Source organism: Indicator indicator, chromosome 10, assembly GCF_027791375.1.
Source record: "Indicator indicator isolate 239-I01 chromosome 10, UM_Iind_1.1, whole genome shotgun sequence".
NCBI lineage: Eukaryota > Metazoa > Chordata > Aves > Piciformes > Indicatoridae > Indicator > Indicator indicator.
Window position 1 is genome coordinate 34,586,515 of NC_072019.1, and position 20,962 is coordinate 34,607,476.

At 46.7% G+C, this 20,962-nt stretch overlaps 1 protein-coding gene across 4 annotated transcripts in view; it reads left to right on the forward strand.

The window, feature by feature from the left end:
* The window catches only part of OSBPL9 (oxysterol binding protein like 9), a 97,143-nt gene that overhangs the window by 18,715 nt on the left and 57,466 nt on the right, over window positions 1-20,962 (forward strand). For all 4 annotated transcript variants that reach the window (XM_054384587.1, XM_054384588.1, XM_054384589.1 and 1 more), the window contains one exon: window positions 4,411-4,489. In XM_054384587.1, the coding sequence (XP_054240562.1) occupies window positions 4,411-4,489 (79 nt within the window). The remainder of the gene's footprint in view (window positions 1-4,410; window positions 4,490-20,962) is intronic.

Below are 20,962 nucleotides of genomic sequence, written 5' to 3' on the forward strand. Positions count from 1 at the left end.
AGGAATGCATCCAGGTGGGGTTTGGATGTGTCAAGAGAAGGAGACTCCACAACCTTCCTGGGCAGCCTGTTCCAGGGCTCTGTCACCCTCACTATAAAGAAGTTTCTCCTCATGTTGAGGTGAAATCTTCTATGTCCAAGCTTGTACCTGTTGTTCCTTATCTTATTTCTGCACACCACCAAAAAGAGCCTGGCCCCCTCCACTTGACACCCACCCCTCAGGTATTTCTAGACATTGAACAGATCCTCTCTCAGTCCTCTCAAGACTAAAACAGGCTCAGGCCTCAGTCTCTCATCATAAGGGAGATGCTCAAGTCCCCTACTCATCCTCGTGGCTCTCCGTTGGAGTCTCTGCAGCAGACCTCTGTCTCTCTTGAACTGCTCTAGGTGATGCTGCTCTGGCAGGGGGTTGGACTGGATGATCTTTTAAGGTCCCTTCCAACCCCTAACATTCTGTGATTCTGTTTAACCCCATGCCTGCTTTAGTAGTGTCGTGAGGATGTCAGTGTGGAGGCCGACCTCAGCCTGTCCATGTAGGCAATACTGAAAGTGAACAACCCATTCCATCTTTATATGTATTTAACATAAGTCAGTTCCTGTCTCTTTCCTCATCTATGCCACTCTCCCACCCCAAATCACTTTTTCTGAAGTTTTCTGAAGATTTGCTGACTCTCCCATACTTCCTTTGAATGTGGTTTTGGCTTTTTTATGAGGAAGGAATCTTTCTTCTTTTTTTTCTGCTTTTGTAAAGCGGCTCTTCTGGCAGATGACAGTGATACTGATAGCTGAACAGATGGGCTTCTGCAGTCTGAAATTCCATCAAAGAGGTTTTCTGTTTAGAGTAATTGTTGATTGGTGTCTGGAGGTGTGAACACAAACAAACACGTAACTTAAGCAGTTTGGCTACAATACTTCCTTTTTTTCTTGAGTGGATTTACAAAGCTTGTTCCTCACCTTTTTGCTCCTGATACACATTTCATAGGCCTGAAGTTTCATCTTCAAATTCCTTTGCTGACTCTCATAATGTACTTGGAAGGTGTGTTCACAGAGGACTGTCTGTTGTCTATACAGGATCACAGGCTCACAGGATGTTAGGGATTGGAAGGCACCTCCAGGGATCATCAAGTCCAACCCCCCTGCCAGAGCAGGACCAGAGGAACACATTCAGACAGGGATGGAAAGTCTCCAGAGGAGACTCCACAACCTCTCTGGGCAGCCTGTTCCAGTGCTCTGTGACCCTCACAGTAAAGAAGTTCTTCCTCAGGTTGAGTTGGAGCCTCCTGTACTGTAGCTTATATCCATTGCCCCTTGTCCTATCACAGGGGGTGCAACTGAGCAGAGCCTGTCCCCTCTCTCTTGACACCCAGTCCCCAGTCTTCTCCTCTCCAGACTAAACAGCCCCAGGGCTCTCAGCCTTTCCTCATCAGGCAGTGCTCCAGTCCCATCCTTGTAGCCCTCCCTTGGACTCTCTCCAGCAGATCCCTGTCCCTCTTGAACTGGGGAGCCCAGAACTGGATGCAATATCCCAGGTGAGGTCTCACCAGGGCAGAGTAGAGGGGGAGGAGAACCTCCCTGGCTCTGCTGGACACACTCCTCTGAATGCAGCCCAGGCTCCCATTGGCCTTCTTGGCCACCAGGGTACATTGCTGTCCCATGGAAAACTTGCTGTCCACCAGCACTCCCAGGTCCTTCTCCACAGAGCTGCTCTTTAGCAGATCACCTCCCAACCTGTCCTGCTGCAGTTTATTTTTCCTTCCTCCTATGCCTTAAATCCTGCTTAAGCTTTCTGGAATATACACTTCCAACTTTCACAATGTAGTTTTTATTTTGGTTTTTCTACTTGTCTGTGTGTATTATCTGCATGGCAAGAAAGCATCTCCTGGCCTTATGCTCAAACCCTTTTTCTCAACATTGCAGTTGGAGTGTGTGAACTTCATGCAGCTTTGGGCTGAGATCACAGACTGGAGGGTGCTTTTCCCGCTCCTCAGTTTCCTCTCACCACTTGGGCTGGAGGCAGGACTTAGCTGTCCTGCCCTGACCTTTTTAGCCTTCTGTTTATTGTACCTGTATGTCTGGAGTGATTATCTTGGTGGTATTCTTGGTGTCAGACTTACAGACTGTTGATAGCTGGTGATGAGAACAATGTTGTACAACATGCAGTGATCTCCTGATTTACTGTGTGGCAAAACACATCCTGCAAGTGCCAGATGCTATTGTATCTGTTGGTATATTTAAAAAAGCCCTCATTGTGGCAAGACGAATCTGGCCCATCACAGCATGTCCCTGGCACACTGCATGATTACCAGATAGTCTCCAAATGCAGTGGCTGGTCAGCTGGTTGTTGTTATGCCTTGGCACTGAAAGTATTCAGCATTATACTGCCTTGGGTACACTTTGTAAGTGCCTGATACAGTGATCACAGAATCACAGAAACATTCAGGCTGGAAAAGCCCCTCAGCATCACCAAGTCCAACCCAGAACCCTACTCTACAAGGGTCACCTCTAAACCATAGCCCCAAGCACCACATCCAAACCACCTTGAAACACATCCAGAGTTAGTGACTCCACCACCTCCCTGGGCAGCACATTCCAATCCCTGACCACTCTTGCTGGGAAAATTTTTTCATAATGTCCAGTCTAAACCTACCCAGTCACAGCTTGAGGCCATTCCCTCTTGTTCTATCACTAATTATCTGTGAGAAGACACCATCATCAGCCTCTCTACAGTGTCCAGTGTACAGAGCCATGAGGTCTCCCCTCAGCCTCCTCTTTTTCAAACTAACCATCCCCAGCTCCTTCAGTCACTCTTCATCAGATTTATTCTCCAGGCCCTTCCCAGCTTCCTTCCCTTCTCTGCCCTGACTCCAGCACCTCCACATCTCTCTGGGATTGAGGTGCCCAAAACTGGACACAATACTCAAGGTGTGGCCTCACCAGAGCTGAGTCCCAGGGGACAATCCCCTCCCTGCTCCTGCTGGACACAGCATTTCTGATCCCAGCCAGGATGCCTTTGGCTTTCTTGGCCATCTGGGCACACTGCTTGCACATATTCAGTTGCTGAATTCAGAGCTGTGCTTGAAAAGCCTATATGGAAGATACTCTTTTGGAGGAGTGGAAGGAAATAAAAACCAGTTTGGAGCTCTCCTTTCCTGCTGTGTGGCCTTGAATTACACATGGTTGGTCCTGTTCTGAAACAGGACCTGTTTCTTCTAACCTGTCTTGTGGTGCCTGAGATGGTCTCAGCCATACATGAGCCAGAAACCTCACAGAGAGGGTATGAAGAATGTGCAAGAGTAAGTTTGATTCAGCTCCTTCTGCCCCATAGCCTTATGTTTTGGCCAGCCTGATACACAGCTGCCCCCCTACTCTGTAGTTGCTCTTGGCTGAATGGAATGGAGCTCCTGTTGGAATGGATGCTCTATTGTTACTTGCTGTTTACTGTGAGAGTAAAGGTGGAATTTACCCTTGAAATAAGTGCACCTCCCAGGGCTGTCTCTCAGTTTTGTGGGAGAGGGAAAGATAAAATAGGTGCTGTGTCTGCTGGAGTGGAGGAGAGAAACTGAGCAAATCCAGTGGTGCTTTCTGAAGTAAATGTTGGAATTTGCTGGAGCTGGCAGAAGCCTGGAGTGGTTCTTTTTTTTTTTTTTTTTTTTTTTTTCAGCGTTGTCTTCTCCTGGATGAAACAGTGTTATTTATTGTTTGTGGAGGCAGGAGTGAAGGTGTGGACAGCTTTGTAAATAGCCAAGCACAGATGGCCTTTAATTCTGCAATTTATTTGCATTTGCTTCTCATAATTCATGAGGAATTAGAAGACAAAGCTTTTGATATCTCCTGCTGCCTTACTGATAATATTTACTTAGGGACTGCAAATCAAATCATGCAGTGTACTATGACACGATGCACCAAATTCATTCTGCTGCCATGATTTTTTTTTTTTTTTAATAGACTGGCAGATGAAATCAGGTCAAGAGCTTCTTTTTACAGAGTATCTACAAATTAGTATTTTGATACATGCAGAGCACCTGTAAAATATTGCTTCCTCACTCCTTTTTAAAGCATAAGGTGGAACGTAGTGGAAAACTGTTTGCTGTAGTGATGCTGTAGCCTGATGCCACCTCCACTGCACAGATCAAAGCTGCATTCCATTAGCTGGAAAATCACAGCTGCACAAATAACTCCTGGGTTTGGTTGTCGGTTTTGGGGTTTTTTTTTGTTTGTTGTTTTTTTTTTCCCTGCAACTAAAAATATCATTTTAAGAACTGACTTGCATCCTGTGACTAAACAGAGACTCCTTCTGCTCTTGTTTGCTTCTAATTTGCTGATGCTTTTTACATGCCAGTGGTGTAGTGATAGAGTGTGTGCTGCTGATGTCACTGCTTGCCTTATCAGGATTTTGTTCTTTGTTTCACAGGGAGCTGTGATTGGTATAGACGATGAGGACGACAGCACCTTCACCATAACTGTTGATCAGAAAACCTTCCATTTTCAGGGTGAGCTGAAAGAAGAGATTGTTTGTTGGCTTTTTGGTTTGGTTTTTTTTTTCCTTAGAATGGATTGCACTTGTGTTTGATGGATGATTTAAAATGTTTGGCAGCAGAACAGCGTGAATGAGCATGCTGAGAACGTTCTGGATCCAGGAGTGCTGCAGGCTAGGCAGGGATTTTGCATCTGCAGTGGATACATACGTGATAGAAAAAGACTGTAGCTCTGGCAGGATTTGGAGATTAAAAATGTAAAGAATAAATCACTCCAGGGGAGAAAGTAATGGGCTTCTGCTGATGGGTTTTGCTTACAAACTGTTTCTGCTCTCCGGTATCAAGATGCGATTGTGCCGTTCCCTATGAAGAGAATCAAGACTGGTCTGAAGGTTGCAATTTGTATCCCAATAGAACTTAATGCTCTATTATGAGGAGACTAGAGGCAACATTTGCCTTAAAGGTGGAGCTTTGATTCAAGACTTAACCAGCTTGCGTTCATTCCATCTACATTTCTGTGTCTTGTCTGCCAGTCACCATTTCTCTGCTGCTATCCTTTTATTCCCATTTACTAACACCAATGCCATCTGTCACTGCTATGTTCCGTCATTGCATGCTATGGTTCACCGGTAGAAAGGGTAAGGTGCTCTATCATTGTTATCTTACTCCTTATACATTGTTTTATCTGCAGCAGCAGCAGCAGCAGCAGCAGGAGCTCGGGGTGCTGTGATAATGCTGACTGGGGAACCTCTTTGCCAAGCGTTCAAATCCGAGGGAAGTGGGATGAAAATGTTTTTCAACTAACGTTTGTTAGTTAGTCCTTTTGCTTTTTCTGCACAGAATGCAGTGACTAAATCATTTAATTGCTTTGCATGGAGCTGGAAACTGTAAATATCCCAGAGGCACGTTAGCATTTAAAGCAGTCATGTTCATTTATATGCACTGGGAGAATTCTGTAACCTGTCTTGTATCGTGGTCAGTGATTTGGAAACGGGAGTTACCATTAATGTCATTAATAATGCTGTGCTGGGGGGAATGTATCTAATGATAAATATTAATTGTACCCCATATTGTCACTGGCATCTGTATTCCTTGTGCTACAATTCTTCCTACATGCTGCTGCTGTGCACTGACTGGCTTTTCACTGCATTAAGCCTCACAAACATAGCTTCATAATGCTGAGCACACAGCAGTACTTAAATCTGCTGTTCCCAAGGATAAAATGCAAGGTAATTGCTAATGCAGTAATGGGAGGCTGTACTGTGGCAGCCTTTCAATACTATGAAGCTGAATACTGCTGAATATTTGAGAACTTGATACAGGTAAATCTAGAAATCTCTCATCTTTAGTTCCTAAGATAAGCCTCTTTAATGATGTGTTATTTGCACTGATTTCTTACAAGCTATATTCTTCTTGGAGTAATCAGATGCCTGAAAACTGATCGTATCTGATACATGTGCTGCTCTAAGTAATATAGATAATTTTTGAACACCAGCTATACCAGATAACATCTCATGCTTTATAATCTCAATTTCTATGCATTTCATATCAGGTCAGGATTTGTGTGTGCTCCTTTAGTGGGGAACTAAGGTCTTCCCCACCATTTTTCTGTTATGAAGATAATATCCTTGGTGTCCAGGAAATTTTAATGATACAAGAGCAGTATCAGTGATTGTGTCTGTAGAGTAAAAATGTAAAAAGCCAGGGGGAGATATTAGTGCTGGGACATTTCAGTATAAAACAGCTCTGTGGAACTGCATCTGTAGTTCTTCTGCTTACTGTAAATGTATCTCTACTTCATGCAACCCTTATGTCACATAGATAGAAAATGTTTGTTCATTAGATTAATTCAGTATTTCACAGGCTTCAATTTGTGGAAAATGCAGGTTGCTGTCAGTCATAAATGGGGAATGGGTGATAATGTAAATACTGTGTACAGAATAACCCAGGAAAACCTGCAGTATTCTCCACAAATCATTTCTAAGGCTGTTTTAATACATGATCCAGACAGAGTTTTTGTTCTGTGCAATAACCACAGCTATAAATGCATTTACTCTTCATGAAAGAAGCCTTGTAAAGGGGAAGACTGCTGCAGAAATGGCAACTTTTTTAAAGGTACAATTTCTTCCGTACTTCTTACTGCCTGCCTTTAATCTTAAGGATAGGCAGAGATTCAAACAACCTGGAGCCTAGCTGGGAAAACAACAGAGCTTTAAAATATCAGTATTCCAAAGATCTGCTGACCTGTGTCTAAATCAGGGTTGCACCTGCACTGAAGCAGTTTATTTTTCAGGCTCCAAAGCTTGTCCTCAGGCTTTAAGTACTGATTAGTGAAGACCTCAATTTTCTTCGGCCTCAGTGAAATTTTGCTGACAGGCAGTGACAGAATTTGAAATTGAGTAAAGAAGGGAAAACTTCCTACTGGATTCATTAATTTTTGCTTACTGCCAGTTTCTCAAAATTGCACATGTGTCTTAACACTCTATAGATGAAGGGCAGAGAAGTCATTTCGAGATGCCTGATCAGCTTCTCACAGGGTTGTTGTTCCCATGTGTGTGTAACTGAATTTCCAAAGCAGTAAACCTCCAACGTCTCCATCTAATATTTGCCTGTCACTGGCTCTTGGTAAATTCTGAGCAATGTGCTCTTGTGGCCAAGAAGGCCAATGCCATCCTGGGGTGCATTAGAAGGGCTGTGGTTAGTAGGTCAGAGAGATTCTCTTTCTGCTCTGCTCTGCCTTGGTGAGGCTGCATCTGGAGTTTTGTCTCCAGTTCTGGGCCCCTCAGTTCAGGAAGGACCTCAGGGAACTGCTTGAGAGAGTCCAGTGCAGAGCCACAAACATCTTCCTTACGAGGAGAGCCTGAGGGAGCTGAGGGCTCTTGAGCTTGGAGAAAAGGAGCCTGAGAGGTGACCTCATTGCTGTTGATAAAGATGTGCAGGGTGAGTGCCCAGAGGCTGGAGCCAGGCTCTGCTGGGTGATGCCCAATGACAGCACAAGGGGCAGTGGTGGAAGTTGAGGCACAGGAAGTTCAATGGAAACAGGAGGAAGAATTATTTCCCTGTGAGGGTGACAGAACACTTGAAGAGGCTGCCCAGGCGGTTGTGGAGTCTCCCTCTCTGGAGATACTCAAAACCCTCCTGGATGTGTTCCTGTGTGACCTGGCATAGGTGCTTGTGCTCTGGCAGGGGGGTTGGACTGGATGAGCTTTCAAGGTCCCTTCCAGCCCCTAACATTCTGTGTGTGATTCTGTGAGTCTTTCCAGTGTGTGGTTTGCATTTTGTTGCTGCCTCTGACAGTCTCCCTCTATTCTGTCAGCAGCTGTGCTTCCTAGAGGCCATCCCTGTTTGAGTGTTAGTAAAAGTCAAAATGTTTGCAATACAAAGAAGATGCAGGGGCTGAATAGTGATTGTGTACACATCTAAAGGCATCCATGCACTTAGTGTCTGGGCATAGAGGGAAGAAGTGGATTGAATTAATATGGACAATAAAGCAAGCTGCATGTTTTGGGTTTCCTGCCAGCTTAACTTCAGCTCTGCCAGAGTGCCCAGCAGACATTTTCCCTTTATTTTATTGCTCCATATGACTCTATTGATGCCTGTTCATGCTGGAGGGGGAGGAGAGAGATAGAATGTCCACAGCAGTTTGAAAATGTATTCCAAAGTCATGGATTTAATCTCCCAGTTGGTCCTTGCTTGGTCATACTGTATACCCAGTTTCATGGCTTGATTCTAAGGCTTCTGACTTAGGTAGATCTCAAAGCACTCCATTATGGGTTTCTTAAGATTAGATGCAAAAATCCATTTGAGTTTCTGCAAGACATTTGGGATAATACTCACAGTCTAATGCACCTTCCTGTCAGGAAGCTCTCCTTGATAATATATTTTGTCTTGCTGTAATACATGGCCCTGTTCTAAATGGTCCATAACCTTCAAACACTGGGGGAGGGGGGCTGTTTCTTTTTTTGTTTGTTTGGGAGGGGTTTTTTTCTTCTCTTCACATCTTCCTGTCATCACCTAGCAAGAAGCTCTTTCCATTTGGAAAGTCACTATTTCTATCCTTCCTATCACTTAGCTGCTCTTTATGCTCCCTAGATCTTTGTGGCTTGAATTCAAGAGTGGGAACATGATGTTCAAGGTAGTCTGTCAAGAATATTGTTTGTCTTCTTGATACTTGAATTGCTGCCTAACCTGAGGCAGTAATGGCTTTTATTTGGACTGAAATAATTCACTAAAGACACATATTGTAAGCAGAAACAGGAACTCAGATTTTTCAGCTCTTACCCTGAAAACCCAGCTCTTATTTTTACAACCTGCAGCAGAGTTCCTTGGCAGGCAAATCAGCCTTGTTCCACTGTTTTGTGTTATCAGAGGACTGAAGTATTGGAAGCAGTCCAATGCATTGATCTGAGATGATTTTGCTTTAGCTTTTGTCTTTCCTTTCCTAATTCTGCCACAAAAGTACTGGAGAAATTAAGCATGGATGTTGCTGTGCAACTTGCTCTCCTGCAATCAATGCTGTCAGGTGGTGAAGCTGCATTTCTCCTTCTTGCCCATCCTGCCCCAGTTTCTTGCTTTATTCTTGACTGCTGAGGAAGAGGGAGATGTGCACAGAAAGGGGTTGTTTTAATGCTGTAAAAGCAGGGATGTGGGACACAGCTATCACTGAGGATGTACTGAGGTCCCCAAAGGCCTTAGCTGCTGAGCAGTATCAGAAACTGGGGACAGAGTGGCTGGAGAGCAGCCAGGCAGAAAGGGACCTGGGGGTACAGGTCGACAGCAGCTGAACATGAGCCAGCAGTGTGCCCAGGTGGCCAAGAAGGCCAATGGCATCCTGGCCTGCATCAGGAATAGTGTGGCCAGCAGGAGCAGGGAAGTTCTTCTACCCTTATACTCAACACTGGTTAAGCCACAGCTTGAGTCCTGTGTCCAGTTCTAGGCCTCTCAATTCAAGAAAGATGTTGAGATGCTGGAAGGTGTCCAGAGAAGGGCAACAAAGCTGGGGAGGGGTCTGGAGCACAGCCCTGTGAGGAGAGGCTGAGGGAGCTGGGGGTGTTTAGCCTGGAGAAGAGGAGGCTCAGGGCAGACCTCATTGCTGTCTACAACTCCCTGAAGGGAGGTTGCAACCAGGTGGGGGTTGGTCTCTTCTGCCAGGCAACAGTGACAGAACAAGAGGACACAGTCTCAAGCTGTGCAGGGGGAAGTTTAAGCTTGATCTTAGAAAGAAGTTCTTCCCAGAAATAGAGATTGGCCATTGGAATGGGCTGCCCAGGGAGGGGTGGGGTGAACGTCCCTGGAGGTGTTTAAGAAAGCCTGGATGAGACACTTAGTGCCAGGGTCTGGTAGACTAGGTAGGGTTGGGTGATGTGTTGAACTTGCTGATCTTGGAGGTCTCTTCCAACCTGGTTGGTTCTGTGATGATTCTGTGAATCTGAGATTTTAAATATTTATATTAAGTATCAAAATGAAGTATAATGGCTTTAGATCTGTGTCTCACCACTGCTTGGGGAAATAGTCAATATTTATAGCCCTCTACAAAACCTTAGCATTGTCCACCAACTAGATGTCAGGACACAGATTGCCCTTGTAGCAGAGGGAGGCACTTAGTCTATCAGATTACACAGTGGCAGCCTTTTCCTCCAAAAAAAGTTGAGAGAGGTTTTTTAATTTGCTATTGAAAAATGCCTTGCAAGAGGTTTGGGTGTGGAATCTGGGTCTGTGCTGGGTTTTTCAGTGATGTCTGTAAGAGACAGAAAGAGCAGCTGAGTGATGGGAAGGAGAGAAATAGGGACTTTTCAAATGGAAAGAGCTTCTAGCTAGGTGATGACAGGAAGATGTGAAGAGAAAAAAAAAACACTCAAACAAAACCAAACCAACCAAACAAAAAACCCAACAAAGAAAAACCCCACAGTGTTTGAAGATTACAGACCATTTAGAACAGGGCCATGTATTACAGCAAGACAAAATATGTTATCAAGAAGAACTTGGGGGGGGTCCAGTGATGTTGAATTCCTCTCTGCTGTGCCCAGTGGTGGCTTTAATGTCCCAGAAGAGGATGAGCAGCTATGTTAAGAGTGAAGTTCCAGCCTTGCCTCTCTGTACATTTACATCAGAGCTAAGCTACCTGTTCTCCTCCTGGTAACTGACCACAAAGCTCTGAGCTCAATCTCATCCTCTCCTCCCTGACCAAACTGGAAATTCCTCCCTCTACTCCACTCTGATGAGACTCCACCTGGAGTACTGTGTCCAGTTCTGGAGCCCCTATTACAAGAAAGATCTGGAGGTGCTTCAATGTGTGCAGCGAAGGACCATGAGGATGATCAGAGGACTGGAGCTCCTCTCCTATGAGGACAGACTGAGAGAGTTGGGGTTGTTCAGTCTGGAGAGGAGAAGGCTCTGAGGAGAGACCTTCTTGTGGCCTTCCAGGATCTGAAGGGGGCTACAAGAAAGCTGGGGAGGGACTTTGTAGAGTGTCAGGGAGTGACAGGACTGAGGGGGATGGAAAAAACCTAGAAATGGGTAGATTCAGATGGGATGTTAGGAAAAAGTTCTTCCCCATGAGGGTGGTGAGACACTGGCACAGGTTGCCCAGGGAGGTGGTGGAAGCCTCATCCCTGGAGGTTTTTGCAGCCAGGCTGGATGTGGCTGTGAGCAACCTGCTGTAGTGTGAGGTGTCCTTGGCCATGGCAGGGGCGTTGGAACTGAATGATCCTTGAGGTCCCTTCCAACCCTAACAATTCTATGATTCTATGATTCCTTGGTGAACTAGAACTAGATTTAGGTTTTGCAGTATGGTCTTGAAGTCTTGCTCTCTCCTTCATCTATTCGTGTTTTGAGTAGTTGAAACTTGTGAGCAGAGCACAGGGAATGGTGCATGGCTCTGCTCCTGCTGCTGCCTGCAGGTCCTTCTTGCAGCCGCAGTGTCCCGTCCCAGGTGGTCTGGTTCCTGATCCCTCCATGAGAATGCTGTTTGCAGTGGGGCTGTGTGCACTCTGGTCTTATGGTCATATAGAAACACCTCTTGGCTTTCTATTTCTTGAGGCTGAAGTAGCAGGTTTCAAAATGTATATTAAACTTGACAGTAGTAAAGAATTCCTTGAAGTAGTGAGTGTGATGTGTCCAGGGGCGTTCTTTTTTTCTTTCCTCCACAAGAAGCTGTGTATTTATCTCTCATTGCTTCTGGAATCAACAGGAATCTAGAATCTCAACTGTACATATATGATGGTTGCATCAAGAGGGTGGTGCTCAATGGCTTGAAGTCCAGATGGAGAGCAGTGACAGTGGTGTCCCTCAGGGGTCTGTACTGGGCCCTGTGCTCTTTGATATTTTTATCAATGATATAGATAGGAGGATTGAGTGCACCATCAGCAAGTGTGCAGATAACACCAAGCTGTGTGGTGCTGTCGATACACCAGAGGGACAGGATGGCATCCAGAGGGACTTGGACAAGCTGGAGAGGTGGTGGTGGGTGAACCTCATGAGGTTCAACAAGAGCAAGTGCAGGGTCCTGCATCTGGGCCAGAACAATCCTCACTGTCAATACAGACTGGGGGAGGAGGGGATAGAAAGCAGCCCTGAGGAAAAGGACTTGGGGGTGCAGATGGGTGAGAAGCTGGACAGGAGCAGGCAGTGTGAGCTTGCAGCACAGAAGGCAAATCACAGCCTGGGCTGCATCCAAAGATGTGCTGCCAGCAGATCCAGAGAGGTGATTCTGCCACTTTGCTCTGCTCTGGTGAGACCTCACCTGCAGTACTGCGTGCAGGGCTGGAGCCCTCAAGATAGGAAGGACATGGACCTGATGGAGAGGGTCCAGAGGAGGGCCATGAAAATGCTCAGGGGGTTGGAGCAGCTCTGCTATGAGGACAGGCTGAGGGAGCTGGGGATGTTCAGCCTGGAGAAGAGGAGGCTCTGGAGAGACCTAATAGCAGCCTGCCAGTACCTGAAGGGGGCTACAGGAAGGATGCAGAGAGACTGTTTGCAAAGGCCTGCAGGGACAGGACAAGGGACAATGGCTTCAAACTAGAGCAGGGCAGATTTAGATTGGATATCAGGAAGAAGTTCTTTACTATGAGGGTGGTGGAACACTGGAACAGGTTGCCCAGGGAGGTGGTTGAGCCTCCTTCCCTGGAGATATTCAAGGTGAGGCTCAACAAGGCCTTGGGCAGCCTGATCTAGTTGGGGATGTCCCTGCTGACTGCAGGGAGGTCAGACTGGATGAGCTTTGGAGGTCTCTTCCAGCCTGAACCATTCTGTTTTGGAAGGGGAGAGATGGTCAGAAAAGATCTCACTATAAGGAGATGCTGAGAAGTTCCACACTTTTCCTTCTGTTTTAACAAGAAATTGTAAGCAGCAACAAACGTGAGTGTGATGTTTTATGTGAAGAACTCTGTTCCTGGCTAAGGAAAACAATTATATTTTTTTTCTTCTGCTTTGATTTTTATTTTTAAGCCATAATATTTTTAAGCCATAGTTTGTACTTGACCCTAGTAGTTTCTGAGCTATCCAATGGCCTTTAAATGCAAACAATACCTTGACAGCCACTTCCACAGCATACACTGTATACAGCTTTGTTTATTGTTAGTGTTATTGATACTGAAATACAGACATTTTCTAGTAAATTCTCAGGTACTTGCAGGTTGCACCTCAGACAACTCAGAACACCTTGCCCATGCATTTCCTTTTTTGGATGGGTTTCCACCTGAGGATGTGCTTATGGGCTGATCACAAAGCCTGCTGCAAAAGCCATTTGAGCTTAGGTAATAATGGAGCAGCAGTTTAGTTGCTTTCTCAAGATTACAGATTGATTTTACTCGTACATTGCACGCAGGAGACCGTTTGATGCTCTGTCTTTGGACAAGATTAGGTTTTTCTGTCTTGTAACTGCACAGAACATTCTGTAGGCACGGGGATATTGAGCAGGTCAAAAATTTGCAGAAGAGAAGGAGGATTGATTTATATGTGTAGGTGGAGAATGGCATCAGGAGGAAGGTTAACAGAAGAGAGAATGATGATTGTGACAACTGCAGATTTCTGATACAGAGGAAATAAGGCACTGAGACAATGATCAGCCTGCTGCCAGATGTGAGGACAGTGTTTCTAAGCAAGGAACCTGTTTTGGTAGGCTTTGATGAAACCCTGCTTCATCTTGAATTTTTCTATGGTTTGAAAGGCCTTCAGTGATGTTTAAAAGACATTTATTTAGGCACAGGACAGCCCTTTTTATGCATAACTTTTCCACTTTATGGGGCACAACAACTCCATGCAGTGCTACAGGCTGGGGACAGAGTGGCTGAGAGCAGCCAGGCAGAGAGGGACCTGGGGGTGCTGGTGGACAGCTGCTGAACATGAGCCAGCAGTGTGCCCAGGTGGCCAAGAGAGCCAATGGCATCCTGGCCTGCATCAGGCACAGTGTGGCCAGCAGGACAAGGGAGGTCATTGTACCCCTGTACACAGCATTGGTTAAGCCAAACCTTGAGTCCTGTGTCCAGTTCTGGGCTCCTCAGTTTAAGAAGGACATTGAGACACTTGAACGTGTCCAGAGAAGAGCAACAAGGCTGGGGAGGGGTCTGGAGCACAGCCCTGTGAGGAGAGGCTGAGGGAGCTGGGGGTGTTTAGCCTGGAGAAGAGGAGGCTCAGGGGTGACCTCATTGCTGTCTACAACTCCCTGAAGGGAGGTTGTAGCCAGGTGGGGGTTGGTCTCTTCTCCCAGGCAACAGTGACAGAACAAGAGGACACAGTCTCAAGCTATGCCAGGGGAGTTTTGGGCTGGATGTGAGGAAGAAATTTGTCCCAGAAAGAGAGATTGGCCATTGGAATGTGCTGCCCAGGGAGGTGGTGGAGTCACCACCCCTGGAGGTGTTTAAGAAAAGCCTGGCTGAGGCACTCAGTGCCATGGTTTGGTTGGTTAGATGGTGTTGGGTGATAGGTTGGACTTGATGACCTCAAAGATCTTTTCCAACCTGGTTAATTCTGTGATACCATTTCCCTCCACTGAAATTGGTGGCAAAACTCCTATCAAGCTCCAGTAGAGTCAGAATTTCATTTCTTTCAGCTGATTACTTGTGTGTAAAGACACTGCATTAGTTGTGCAGTGGGCTGAGGAAATACAGGCACTTGGCATACAAATCAGTGGCAATTTTGTCAGAGTGAAGGCTGTATAATTGTCTCTATTGACTCTCTGAGTGTAATGGATTTTTTTTTTTTTTACTGACTGCTAGTAGGTCACAGTGAATGAAAATAAAAGATGCATTTCATTTTGTGATGGTGTGGCATAGTTATAAGCAGTGTAGTGATTTTGAGAAACTGATTCTTGAGGTTTTCCTTTCATCCTAATGCCCTGGTACAGACCGGGGGGTGTTGGGGGAAAGCCCAGCACTAGGGCCACGAGGATGACCAGCAGGCTGGAGCACCTCTCCTATGAGGACAGACTGAGAGAGTTGGGGTTGTTCAGTCTGGAGAAGAGAAGGCTCTGAGGTGAACTTCTTGGGGCCTTCCAGTGTCTGAAGGGGGCTACAAGAAAGCTGGGGAGGGACTTTTTAGCATATCAGGTAGTGACAGGACTGGGGGGAATGGAACAATGCTGGAAGTGGGGAGATTCAGACTGGATGTGAGGAAGAAGTTCTTCCCCAAGAGAGTGGTGAGAGCCTGGAATGGGTTGTCCAGGGAGGTGGTTGAGGCCCCATCCCTGGAGGTGTTTAAGGCCAGGCTGGATGAGGCTCTGGCCAGCCTGCTGTAGTGTGAGGTGTCCCTGCCCATGGCAGGGGGGTTGGAACTGGATGATCCTTGTGGTCCCTTCCCACCCTGACTGATTCTATGATTCTGTGATTCTAATAACAGTGTGCTAATTCTGAGGTGACATGCTTGGTGTATGCTGTCTTCCAAGGGCTGCTTGTGCATGACCTAGAAATGCTGGGGGTGGTTGCGGTACGGTGGAGCAGAGTTGTTAGACTTGTTTATAGCTAATCTTTAGATGTTACCAAGTTTAGGATAGGAGGGAAAAAAAAAGGTTATCTGTTTGATGCTGTACTTTAATATTTAATATAGAATTGTTAGGTTGGAAGGGACCTCAAGGATCATCCAGTTCCAACCCCCCTGCCATGGGCAGGGACACCTCACACTACAGCAGGTTGCTCAGAACCACATCCAGCCTGGCTGCAAAAACCTTCAGGGATGAGGCTTCCACCACCTCCCTGGGCAACCTGTGCCAGTGTCTCACCACCCTCATGGGGAAAAACTTCTGCCTAACATCCAATAACCCACTTGTAGTTTTTTTCCATTCCCCCCAGTCCTGTCACTCCCTGACACCCTAAGAGTCCCTCCCCAGCTTTCTTGTAGCCCCCTTCAGACACTGGAAGGCCACAAGAAGGTCTCCTGGGTGCCTTCTCTTCTCCAGGCTGAACAACCCCAACTCTCTCAGTCTGTCCTCATAGGAGAGGAGCTCCAGCCCTCTGCTCATCCTGGTGGCCTTTCTGTGGACACCTTCCAGCTTTATAGCTTATATAAACACATATAATCTCTTCCAAACAAAGTAAATATTACAGGAAGTCTAAAAACTGCAAAATGTGTTCTCTGTTTGGGAAATTGTCAGAGGCTGAGAGCGTTCAGTGTTGTTGCGTTTTGTTTGCCTTCTCATTCCCACCCAACAGAACTCTTTACAATCCCCCCCTGCTGTATCTGACTGGGCAGTTTGGGCAATTCAAAGGGTGCATTCAGAGGAGTGTGTCCAGCAGATCCAGGAGGTTCTCCTCCCCCTATACTCTGCCCTGCTGGGACCTCACCTGGAATATTGCATCCAGTTCTGGACTCCCCAGGGACAGGGATCTGCTGGAGAGAGTCCAAGGGAGGGCTACAAGGATGCTGAAGGGACTGGAGCACTGACTGGTGAGGAGAGGCTGAGAGCCCTGGGGCTGTGCAGTCTGGAGAGGAGAAGACTGAGAAGGGATTTAATAAATGTCTATAAATATCTGAGGGCTGGGTGTCAGGAGGGAGGGGACAGGCTCTGCTCAGTTGCACCCTGGGATAGGAGAAGGGGCAATGGATATAAACTGAAGCACAGGAGGTTCAACCTCAACATGAGGGTCCCAGAGCACTGGAACAGGCTTCCCAGAGAGGTTGTGGAGTCTCCTTCCCTGGAGACTTTCAAGACCCATCTGGATGTGTTCCTGTGTGACCTGTGCTGGATTCTATGTCCTGCCCTGGCAGGGGGGTTGGACTGGAAGATCTCTGGAGGTCCCTTCCAACCCCTAACATCCTGTGAGCCTGTGATAAGTGACTACTTCAGCAGTTGTGAAGTAGAATTTTTCTGAATTACAGAAATTCCTCAGCAGAAGCAATGATTCTTGTCTTTAGTGGTTTGGGTTTTTTTTCTAGCATTTTCTCCTAGTTAAAATAAATACTTTTCTCCCGTCCTCTAGGAAAGAGTCCAGAAGCTTTTCCTAGTATATACTGGCTGTTAAAATAATCTCCTGAGCTATCTTGACAAGCCATCACCAAACATGCACCTATTAAAGAATATTATTAGCACATTAAATCTCACTGCAATGTAATAGCATACTTCTTGAGTGTGTTCTGAACTAGTCAGGGATGGGACTGTGATTGTGTGAAGTACCCTGTGGTGGTCCCAGACATGCCTAAGATGTCAGAGTCAATTACACAGACACCTTCTGATGGATGCACAATAGGCACAGAGGACTGAAAGGTTAAGTGCATGGAAACAAATTGTAATCTGGCTCATAAATACTAATTCTGCTACAAAAATGTAACAAGAGCTTAACTGACATAATCATGGCAAATTTGCATTCAATTTTCATCCCTTGCATAGGGCAGGGAATATATTGCTCTGTGTGGATTTAGCTGGTTCCATGTGCAAATGTTCACTGCTTAACTCATTTTTTAATGCAGTTTATGATTGTGTTACTTAGAGGAAAGCATAGGGACTGCTGGTGCTCTCCCCATTGCAGACAGCACTGGCATTTGTGTGGATAGTTGATGCCCTAGTGCAATTTGTTTTTGCAGCTGACAAGGTAACTATTGCATTAACACCTCAGAACCACAATGACTTTTGTGTAGTGTAGTGGCCTCCTCTATTTCATTTGTTTTTCTAATTAGTGTGAACAGAATTGGAATTGCTGAAGACACACCTTAATGTTTTTAAGTGGCAGGTGTTTCTCTTGTAGGTGTCTCACTGTTTCTTACTTGTCTTGTGGAATTCTGTTATTCCACAGAATCACAGAATTAACCAGGTTGGAAAAGATCTTTGAGGTCATCAAGTCCAACCTATCACCCAACACCATCTAACCAACCAAACCATGGCACTGAGTGCCTCAGCCAGGCTTTTCTTAAACACCTCCAGGGTGGTGACTCCACCACCTCCCTGGGCAGCACATTCCAATGGCCAATCTCTCTTTCTGGGACAAATTTCTTCCTCACATCCAGCCCAAAACTCCCCTGGCACAGCTTGAGACTGTGTCCTCTTGTTCTGTCACTGTTGCCTGGCAGAAGAGACCAACCCCCACCTGGCTATGACCTCCCTTCAGGGAGTTGTAGACAGCAATGAGGTCTGCCCTGAGCCTCCTCTTCTCCAGGCTAAACACCCCCAGCTCCCTCAGCCTCTCCTCACAGGGCTGTGCTCCAGACCCCTCCCCAGCTTTGTTGCCCTTCTCTGGACACCTTCCAGCAACTCAACATCTTACTTGAATGGAGGAGCCCAGAACTGGACACAGGACTCAAGGTTTGGCCTAACCAGTGCTGAGCACAGGGCAGAATGACTTCCCTGCTCCTGCTGGCCACACTATTCCTGATGCAGGCCAGGATGCCATTGGCTCTCTTGGCCACCTGGGCACACTGCTGGCTCATGTTCAGCAGCTGTCAACCAGTACCCCCAGGTCCCTTTCTGCCTGGCTGCTCTCCAGCTGCTCTGTCCCCAGCCTGTAGCACTGCATGGGGTTGTTGTGGCCAAAGTGTAGAACCCAGCACTTAAGACTTGTTAAATCTCATGCCATTTCCAGGGATGGTGACTCCACCACCTCCCTGGGCAGCCCATTCCAATGGCCAATTCTTCTTTCTGTGAAGAATTTCTTCCCATCAGCAGCCTAAACCTCCCCTTGAGCTTGGGACTGTGTCCTCTCCTTCTGTCACTGTTGCCTGGAGAAGAGACCAACCCCCACCTGGCTACAGCCTCCCTTCAGGTAGTTGTAGACTGAGTCAGCCTGGGAAGAAATAACTCTCTTGACCCCTGCCCTTCCTCTCTTTCTAGAAGTTTTGTGTTAGGAAGGACCAGAGATCATTCCTCTGTTTTTATATAAGCACAGATCCTAGAGAAATTCCTTGGAGTAGATAATAATTGCCTTACCCCAAATATGTTGGCAGTTCCTATAGGAACTGGAAGGGGAATTAACTTAAAGATGGAGCCTGAACAAACTGTGAAAAAGGTTGGAGTGAATTTCAGGATACTTGAGACACAGGACTAATGAACAGTGTTCTTGTGCCCTGTCTGCTGAAGAAAGCTTCCAGCATTTGCTGATGCAGAGTGGATAAGATGTCATGTGCATCATAGACCTGTGACAGTCTTAGGCTGTTGCCTAGGAATTTTTCCACAGATCTTGAGTAGAAAGTGGTAGAAGGTAAATAAATTACCATTGGATGTAAAGGGAAAATAATAAGGTCTAAACAATCCCATTGGTGTGCTAACTAACATAAAGTTAATTGTGTAAACTATTCTGTCTCTTCCTCAGCTCTTTGCTCTGGCTGATACCAGCTGGTGGTACTTACTTGGCTGTTGCTGACCTTGGCTGCATTCTTGTTGTGGCTAAGTACTAACAGCTACTCTCCTCTTCTCCTCCTCTTCTCTCCCCCTCTCTCTCCTCTCTCCTCCCTCTCTCCTCCCTCTCTCCTCCCTCTCTCCTCCCTCTCTCCTCCCTCTCTCCTCCCTCTCTCCTCCCTCTCTCCTCCCTCTCTCCTCCCTCTCTCCTCCCTCTCTCCTCCCTCTCTCCTCCCTCTCTCCTCCCTCTCTCCTCCCTCTCTCCTCCCTCTCTCCTCTCTCTCCTCTCTCCCCTCTCTCCCCTCTCTCTCCTCTCCTCTCTCTCCTCTCTCTCCTCTCTCCTCTCTCTCCTCTCTCTCCTCTTCCTCCTCTCTCCCATCTCTCCTCTCTCTCCTCTCTCTCTCCCCCCCCTTTGTACAGTGGGGAAGAGGGCAGAGAGGGGGAAGCTCTTGGTAACCGCCTGCTTCTGTTCAGGGGGGTCCTTGTAGTGTTTATAAATTGTAATTCCATGTAAATATTGTAGATTTTGTACATATTCATCTGCTTCCATCCCAAACTGTGCTGGTCTGGCAATTTTATTCTGGGGGTAGTTTTCTCCAAACTAGTTGGGGGGGTAATTTCAACCCACCACAAGACCTTTTAGATGAACAGATAGTGGAGCTTTCTCCTTGGCCAAAGTTGCCCTCTTTAAATGAAAACTAGCTTGGATAGCTAGCTGGGTGGATAATGATCTCTGCCCATTGTGTATAGCCTTTTCCCAGAAATAGTTTCTGAGTGTATTGGCTAAGCTCTTTTTTGAATGTTGCCATTGATTTTTTTTTTATTATTTTTTTTCCCCACCAGTGATCTTTTGGCAGCTGTTCAGTTCTAAATTGCTTTTACCATTAGAGAGCTTTAGCTTGCACCTAATCTCACAGGAGCCATTCTGATTAGATTTAATACAAGTTTTCATAGAATCATAGAATCAACAAGGTTGGAAAAGACCTCAGAGATCATCAAGTCCAACCTATCACCCAGCACCTCATGACTAACTAAACCATGGCTCCGAGTGCCACGTCCAATGCTTTTTTGAACACCTCCAGGGATGGTGACTCCACCACCTCCCTGGGCAGCACATCCCAAGGGCAGATCACTCTTCCTGTGAAGAACTTTCTCCTCACCTCCAGCCTAAACCTCCCCTGGCATAGCTTGAGACTGTGTCCTCTCCTTCTGTCACTGTTGCCTGGGAGAAGAGACCAACCCCCACCTGCCTACAACCTCCCTTCAGGTAGTTGTAGACAGCAATGAGGTCTGCCCTGAGCCTCCTCTTCTCCAGGCTAAACACCGCCAGCTCCCTCAGCCTCTCCTCACAGGGCTGTGCTCCAGACCCCTCCCCAGCCTTGTTGCTCTTCTCTGGACACGTTCAAGTGTCTCAACGTCCTTCTTAAGTGGAGGAGCCCAGAACTGGACACAGTACTCAAGGTGTGGCCTAACCAGTGCTGTGTACAGGGGTACAATGACCTCCCTTGTCCTGCTGGCCACACTATTGCTGATCCAGGCCAGGATGCCATTGGCCTTCTTGGCCCCCTGGGCACACTGCTGGCTCATGTTCAGCTGCTGTCAACCAGCACCCCCAGTCCCTTTCTGCCTGGCTGCTCTCCAGCCACTCTGTCCCCAGCCTGCAGCACTGCATGGGGTTGGTGTGGCCAAAGTGCAGCACCTGGCACTTAGGCTTGTTAAATGCCATCATGTTG